At 40.1% G+C, this 8,232-nt stretch overlaps 1 protein-coding gene across 3 annotated transcripts; it reads right to left on the minus strand.

Moving 5' to 3' along the window:
- Nucleotides 1–254: 254 nt before the first annotated feature.
- On the minus strand, nucleotides 255–7,774 carry STMN4 (stathmin 4). 3 transcript variants are annotated; one of them, XM_053460746.1, is made up of 6 exons: nucleotides 7,727–7,774; nucleotides 3,377–3,448; nucleotides 2,633–2,728; nucleotides 2,143–2,348; nucleotides 1,321–1,512; nucleotides 255–470 (listed from the first exon to the last, which is right to left on the minus strand). In XM_053460746.1, exons 2-6 carry the CDS (start codon nucleotides 3,387–3,389, stop codon nucleotides 411–413), a joined length of 567 nt encoding a protein of 188 aa, XP_053316721.1. In that variant the 5' UTR covers nucleotides 3,390–3,448; nucleotides 7,727–7,774; the 3' UTR covers nucleotides 255–410. The 3 variants fall into 3 exon arrangements, with proteins under 3 accessions (XP_053316721.1, XP_053316720.1, XP_053316722.1); XM_053460745.1 differs by having other exon boundaries at nucleotides 2,143–2,351; XM_053460747.1 differs by having other exon boundaries at nucleotides 435–470; nucleotides 1,307–1,512; nucleotides 2,143–2,351.
- Nucleotides 7,775–8,232: the final 458 nt, after the last annotated feature.

The following is an 8,232-nucleotide window of genomic DNA, read 5'->3' on the forward strand; positions in this document are numbered from 1 at the left end:
AAACATATAAAATCAGTGTCTCTATCGCAGATGCCGGGGCTCAATTGGTTGATCTGCGCCGGAGGCGGGGAAACCACAAGCGCATTCTCATCACCGCCAAGCTGGCCAATCGGCTCGTAATGGATGAATCGCACTTTGACTGACATGGCGTTTACGTCGTTGGTGGCCGTTTTCATGGATGTGACGCGTTAGGACTTGATGGGGGGCGACATCGCCAAACCCACCGTTATCATCAAACCACCCTAAGCTTCTCCCCCCCCGCAAAAAATAAATAAATAAAAAGGTTGGGTCGTCTCTTGACATTCACGAACATATAAAGCAAGAATGAGAGTCTCAGTCGCTTAACATTGTGCTGGAAATCTCAGGCACACGTTGGAGTCCTCAGTCCAAAATGTCGGAGCCGAGCTCTTCTACCTGGAGGCTTCTTCCTTCAGTTCTTTGTTTTTTCTGACTTCTTCTGCATGTTTATCCTGGAGGGTAAAAAAAAAAACAGAGCGGTGACTGACTACTCACATATTTAAATCACGCGTTTAAGATCAAATGAAGAAAAAAATCAATGGTCCCATCTTCTTCCCATTCTAAATTACTTGTTCCTTATTAATTCTTCCATTTTTAGTCTATTCCAGGTATCTTCTACACTTTCTGTAGGGTAGAATCTTCTCTAATTACCCCTCAGCCTCTCACATTCTAACTTTAATTCATGTTCCTTAGTTCTGGATCTCCTCATTTTATTGAAATGTTTTCCCTCTTGGACTTTGAAAAGGTCTACCATGTTCTCTCGCCCACCGTTCTTCTATGGCCTTCACATTAAGTCTTTCCTGGTATGTTTTGTTCAGAAGACCACGGTCTCTTTTATTGGCCTTTCTTAGAATGTTCTCTATGTTACGTCTCCAGAACCAGACTCCAAATTATATCTCACCGGTGATCTATAAAGCAGCATTAGATACCTCCTCCTATACAGCCTAGCATCCTACTGGCCTCTCCTGCCTTCACAAGAAAAGAAAGGCAGGAGAAATATAAAAATATGACCCCAAATAATCCCGACCCTGGTTTTTCAAGTTATATTGAAGTCTCCTTTTCCACCAATAACACACCAGGCCCATTTGCGGTGAAGGACTATTATAATGGTCCTCATAGAACTCATCTCTTTATCATAGAACCACGTGAGATCACCAGTATTCCATAGCCCCTCATGTTTCTTTTAGTTGCTCACGAAGAGTAGGTTTTTGTTGTCACTCGACCCTTAGATTTGCTTTAGGAATGGAATTAGAAAGGGGGGAAAAAGTTAAAAAGAGTATGCTCTTACCACTTCTAACTAACCTTCTCCTGCAGGCGTTCAAGCATGGCGGCGAGGTGGGCTTCCCGGTTCTCCTTGTTGACTTCCATTCTCTGTGCTAGCTTCTCCTTGGCCATTTTGATGAAGTTATTGTTCTCCTCGATGGCTTTCTGAATGACTTCGCGTTCGTGCTCCCGCTTTTCCGCCAGGTGTTTCAGAAGCTCGGCTTCCTGGTACTGTAAGAGGAGGCGGAAGGATTACCCCAATGAGAACTGATATCGACTGATTTGCGCCCATGGGCGATGGATGGTGAGCAAACCATGGCTGTCATACTCATAGCTATAGAGTTAGGAATACAATGTGGTGTATGTTGGGGCAAAACCTGGGTAATTCAGCATAAATGGAGCTGGGCAAAGGTGTCTCAAACACATTTAAAGTAGGTTTGGGTCAAAAAATGAACACAACGATGGGTCTTTTAAGGGTCATCGATTTGGACAATGCTGAAGGACCTTGAAGGATCATCTCCCGTGATGGATGATCTGGGGTTTCAGCTGAATATAACACATATAACTCAACTCAGCTGAGAGAGGGGGATGGGATAGAAACATTTAAATATTTAAAGGGATTTAGCAAAGGACAGGAGGGGAGTTTATCTCAAAGAAGGAGAAACGTTACAACAAGAGGCCATAATCTGAATTTAAGCATCCGTGGGATAGACATACGGCTCCTGCATCTAAGACGAGACCAACGACTGATTTCAGTCTTTTTTTGAGTTTCCAAAAAATATCAGTTTTTGTACAAGAAATGATTCCATGAAATACTCAGCACTTTCATTATTCAGATTACGAGATCTCAAACTCTAGTACCTTGCGCCTCTCTTCAGCTGCTTCAAGTTTTTTCTGGATTTCTTCTAGAGAGGGATCCCGCCTTTGTGGGAGAGAAGCATTGAACTCTGGGCCGCCGTCGAATGAAGGTGGTTTGAGGATGACCTCAAAGGCATGTCCAGAGGCTCTCTTGTTTAATTCTATAACCTCCATGTCTGAGATAACGCACCAGTTGAGGTCTACGGTGTCTGCTGAGATAAGAGAGAGACCGAGGAGGTTTTATAATAAAAGTATATGAAGAAACCCACTGCACATAGAAGAGTTATTATCTTAAGTGCTGCGCTAGGCCTGGCTCAGTGGAGTGTCCCCCAGCTATCCCCTCTGTGGCTCTTTGGGTAAGGTTAGTGGCTGGCCACACCCACCTCCCCGCCCATTCCCACCACTTCCTGCCTCTAGCCACACCCCCAAGTGCCTAGATATTTACAGCCGGAATGTCGGGGGGGAGTATGACGTCATATTGTTCCGTACTTACCATCATACTTGTACGTTTGGTTTTTTAAAGGGTCAGACAGGAAACAGGAACAGAAAATGGACACTAGAGGGAGCTCCTTCATCTTCTCTTTGTAAGCTGCGCGGCGAAAATATCAAAAAAAATACTGTGAGCGAAAGGACCCAAAATACAACCTGTAACGTGTTAACTACTGAAAAACACGGAAAACGGTGCTACCGACGGCAAATCTCAAATTTAAAGTGTAAAATTTATGCGTAGATATTATTTCCTTAAAATCTTAACGAAATAATGAATCATAAACATCGTTTACAAATAAAAGTACTGAAAATTCTAAGTACGCCCTTACAAAAAATTACTGCAGTTTTTTGGACATGAAAAAACTGCAATACTGCACTTTTACTGCAGTTTTACTGCATTTGTACCTCACTGTACTGCAGTTTTACTGCACATTTACTGCACTTTTTTTTATATTGCAAACCTACAGTTGTAATTCAATGTACTGCAGCTTTATTGCATTTGTACTTCCGTACAAAAATAACTGCAGTAAAACTGCAGTACAGTGAAGTACAAATGCAGTAAAACTGCAGTAAATGTGCAGTATTGCAGTTTTTTCATGTCCAAAAAACTGCAGTATTACTACAGTAATTTTTTCGTAAGGGCGGTATTTTTCCAAGGGTTTACAATTCCATTATTCCTTGTTGAGGCCTCCTAAACACGACAAATACAGTCATTTTTTTGTCATTCCCCTTCATTTGTTTAACTCACCTGCCAGAGTCATGATTCTGAGGTTTTGGTTCTGTTGTTTTTAAGACAAAAGGTCACAGTTTGAGGTATTATCTGTAAAGAGAAAAAATGGATATAAGAAAGTTATCTATGTATTACATATGTGATAAACAATACAAGTTTAATATAATTGGGGGGAAAACAAAATGCAAATTATTTGAATGCAAAAAAAAATGATTCTGATTTTCCTTGTCGGCGTAATAACATTGTTTCATAAAAAAGGGTTTCTAATTCAATATCACATCACTAAGCCTGATAGCCTTCAAGTATTAACCCTTTAGGAGCCTTTTTATTATATTATAGTTTCTCACTAATGGTGGCAGCCAAAGGGTTCTAATAACACCCGTTACATCAGGAGGTAAAGTTATTCTGAATGGGGTCACCTGTATTCAAGCAGGGATTCCAGTTATGATATAGCTGGAAAAAAGCACCAATCAGGGCGCTTGGATATCTTTAAAGCAGAATATGAAGGAGTAGGTTGCTGATGATGTGACCCTGGGAATCTGCCCATTAACCCCTGAGACTCAGGGGCAAACCCTGACACTTTGCGAGTTTTAGCTCAATTCCTTAATTAAGAAGCTTTGTGGCTACAGCTTCCCCATTTGGAGCGGCTTGTGAGCTTGGGGGCAGTAAATCATCACCATATGTTGGCGGTGACATATTAATGGGGCAAATGACATCATATACCATCCATCTCAGAAGGACACAAAGCACAGAGGCTGTTCCAGTCAAACCGCAGGCCTCCACTCTGTAAGGGTGGTAGGTAAGTGGAACAGCCTCCCAAACAGAAGTGGTAGAGGCTAATACAGTAAAGGAATTTAAACGCTACATGGGTACTCCTGACCCGGCAGTAATGTCCGGCTGGCAGTTTTAGGAATACCCGCCAAAGCTATGAACACCCGCAGGGTAATAAAAGGCCATTCAAGTGGAAACAACCTGAAAGTTGCTTAATTAGGAAGCTGGTCATCTATTTTGTAATACAGCTTATAAATAATTCATACCATAGGGTTCCGTTAGTGCCTGTACCGGATTCTAATTTGTCATGTGATGCATACATTTACACTTTGTACAGCGCTACAGAATGTGATGGCGCTATTTGGATCAATAAATAATATATAATGGTCAGTTTAATATTTATTTGATATCGTGGCATTTAGGACAACGATGGGTTTCAAAATTAATTTTTTTGTTAAAGTTTTTTTACTGTTTGATTAATTTCAAGTAAGTTCCCCAAAAATCACCATTTAAACATACAATAATGGAAACCGGTATTGGAAAATCCAGCTTTGTGATAAGCAAAACCATGCACTCGTGTATCCATATACAAACAGGAAATGATGTCACACCAGAACTTCCTGTTTAAACTCCATATATGGAAAAGTTTTCCATTGAGCAATCATATATGTAATTAAAATAATGGATTTAAAAAATATATCTTTTTAGTATATTATTCTGCTATTTTACCAGCGATTCCTTGTGCATTCTTAGCGATATCTTGTCAACAAATAAATATTATCAATTTTTTTATTTTTTTTTCCTGATTTTATTTGTCCACCTCAATTATTAGATTAGAGAATCATCAAATTATAAATAAAATGGAACCATTTCTAGCAGAAAGAACGTGAATATAAAACAAAATATAAATACAAGGATGGGAAAAATTGCCGCTAATTAAATAATTAATAAAATTAAAATTAATAAAATTAAAATTAATAAAAGAGTTGACCGTTATTTAAATAATTAGGGTTAATTAATACTCAATTGTCTACAATATGGGTGTTCTGAGCTACCAGCCTCCCAATTTTTTTATCGGTCAGGAAAAATAGTAGCTCTCCCTTTGTTGGGGGCATCAGGGTGGACTCACTACCTGCTTGAGATGGTCAGACAGGACACTTTAGATTCTAGGGATGCTGGTGGACAACCTGGTCCCACCCAAACATCTACCAAGCTTCTGAAGGACGGTACAAGCCGTGTCTATATATATATATATATATATATATGCCACCCGCTCCACCCTTATCTTCTGGACTCCAGGTTTATAATCCTGGTTCCCTGACTCCTTCTTATTAAATGTTGGCAGAGAGCCTATTGTGACTCCAGAAGAACCTCATTGAATACCGGGCAAGGTGAGCGACACGACGAGGAGCTTCCCATATCTGATGCAACTCCACGACAGACCATATGTTTCTTTGTGTCTCTTCTTATTTTAAGACAAAGAGTCGACAGATAAAAGAGGGAATGTCCCTAAAAGCAGAGTATACGGGAAATATGGCCTATTAGAAGCGCTAAAATCACAGAAGTCCCTTTGCGGGGAATTAAATCCAGCGCTTCTGTTGGAATGTTGAATTTTTATCATTAATGTTGATCTTAATTACTTCTGATGGGCCCCCATTTAGTGCGGCGGGGGATGGACAGCCATATTGTTAAAGGAACAGGTTTAGGTGGGTCCAGCAGACACAATGGAACAAAGCAGACAAGGGGGGGGCTGCTTCGAGGTGCTGCCGGTCTACAGAGCTCAGGGGCGACCCCTGCTGGACAGAAGCGGTGACAGAAAAAACTACAACTTTCTTTTGCGCCGATGAACGATTATCTCAAAGAGCCTTGGGGGACTTACGTTATCGCAAGAAAAAATGCATTGAATAAAAAGTATAATAATATAGGATTTTTAACCGATTGAAACGTTAGAAATATATATATGACTGTGAAAATGGTTGATGAGATGTCCACAGCTGCTGCAAAACCTCTTGGGAGACATAAGTGCCATTCATCGCTCTATGTGGCTTTCTTTGACAAGCCCATCGTGGACATATATATATATATATATATATATATATATACACACACATACATATATATATACCGTATATATATATATATATACATACATATATATAAATATACCGGTATATATATATAATATACGAGAAGTATGCATTTTAATAAAGGACATAAATGGATACAGATTTTTAAAAAAAAGTATAAAAATAAACTTTGAATGGAGAAGTAGGGTCTGTTAAAAAAAAAAATAGAATTTATCCAATTGAAAAAAAAAATTCTTTTTTAAAAAACAATAATAATAAACAAGAAATTTGGCATTACTTTTAAAATTAGAAGCACGTTTTTACATCCAAAAAAGTGAGATGTGTTACTAGCGTCACGCTTGAGACATCGTGGCTACTGTTCCAACACTAAGGGTTAAAAGCTGGTAAGGATGACATCATAGGATAGAAGCAGGAAGGGCGTGAAGTGTGAATAGAGAGTCAATAATGAATGAAAAAGAACAGGACTCGGATCAATGAGAAGTGGAAGGATGGGATGTATCAGGGTATTTTCAGGGTGATTGGTCTGGTTGGATCACCTGGGTAATGAAAGGGTTAATTTCATCATGGTCGAGGTACAGATTAATCAAAGTGATTTAAAGCCATGGCAGAGCCAGGTGTTTGTCGCTCTACTCTCCCCAGTACAGAGACAGCGATAACCGCAGCGCGATCATCCAAATACCACTGTGGGGCAACTCACATCCGTACAAAGCTGCCCCCTGCCACGCCAGCCACGCAAACCCACACCTGACGCCCTCTCCTCACAAACCACTAGAGCACCAAACAACCACAAGCAGCACACCTTTACGCGTCGTCCCTTTAACAAGCGCCCCCATGCATGCCTTTAACCCTGTGAACTCCCCGAGGAAATGCCAACCACTCCTCCCGGCAGCTAAGGGTTAAAAACACATCTAATACTGATTCAAAAACGAGAACGAGAGAAAAATAGAGGTACGAGGAACGGCCTCCCAGCGGAGGTGGTAGCGGTTAATACAGTGAGGGTATTAAACACGCATGGAATAGACATACGGCTCCTGAATCTAAGACGAGACCAACGACTGATTAAGGTTTGAGTCTTTACAGCAGGAGAAACGGGCGACTAGACGGGGGCCGGATGGGGCCGATCTGCCGGCAGGTTCTGTGTTTCTATATTATATACATATATATTCTACATGCAGAACGGAATAAACTGATATTGGAAACACTGTGGTAATACTGGTTCTTAAATATGGAGAAAGGAATATATTTTGCGCATATAATAAATAGCGTATAATATATAGCGTCTAATGTATAGCGCAGCGTATAATATATAGTGTATAATGTATAGCGTATAATATATAGCGTATAATGTATAGCGTGTAATATATAGCGTATAATGTATAGCGTGTAATATATAGCGTATAATGTATAGCGCGTAATATATAGCGTATAATGTATAGCGTGTAATATATAGCGTATAATGTATAGCGTGTAATATATAGCATATGATATGAAGCGTAGAATAGATACTCACCTGTACCTTGGAGTGAGATGCTCTTCTCTGGGCTCTACTCCTTGAATTAAAGCTCTTTCAGGCAGTCCCAGCATCAGCACCACTGCCAGGCTCTCCCCATGACATCACCTCTAAGCCTCCTGATTGGCCAGGCAGACGAGCGCCGTGATTGGCCGGCGTCTTCTGGGGAAGCAGAGTTTCCCTGAGTAACCCACTGCATAGAGGCAAAGGATGATGTCATCATCACAGAGAAGATGCTCGGAATTCTGATCCAGCCATAGATACAAAGTAACAAAACACAGCGTCGCCGGAATCCTGCTTATTTATAAATAATCCTCTTTTATAATAATAATAATAATTGTCATTATTATTACTCTCGTATCATCCGTGCCTTTTGTTCCTGATTTATTGGTGATGCCCTGATCACTCGTTGTACAGCGTTGCGGAATATGATGGCGCTATATCAATCTATACATCAGAATAAAATAATAATAATAAAATAATAATAATAAAATAATAAGAAGAAG

This window comes from Spea bombifrons, chromosome 3 (assembly GCF_027358695.1).
Source record: "Spea bombifrons isolate aSpeBom1 chromosome 3, aSpeBom1.2.pri, whole genome shotgun sequence".
Taxonomy (NCBI): Eukaryota; Metazoa; Chordata; class Amphibia; order Anura; family Pelobatidae; genus Spea; species Spea bombifrons.

Bases quoted from the DNA above. Each gene is read 5' to 3' on its own strand.
- STMN4 (XM_053460745.1), bottom strand. The intron at 1,513-2,142 runs GTACTAGAGTTT...CTCCTCTTACAG, and splicing joins CAGCTGAAGAGAGGCGCAAG to TACCAGGAAGCCGAGCTTCT. The intron at 471-1,320 runs GTTAGTTAGAAG...TTTACCCTCCAG, and splicing joins TTGAACGCCTGCAGGAGAAG to GATAAACATGCAGAAGAAGT.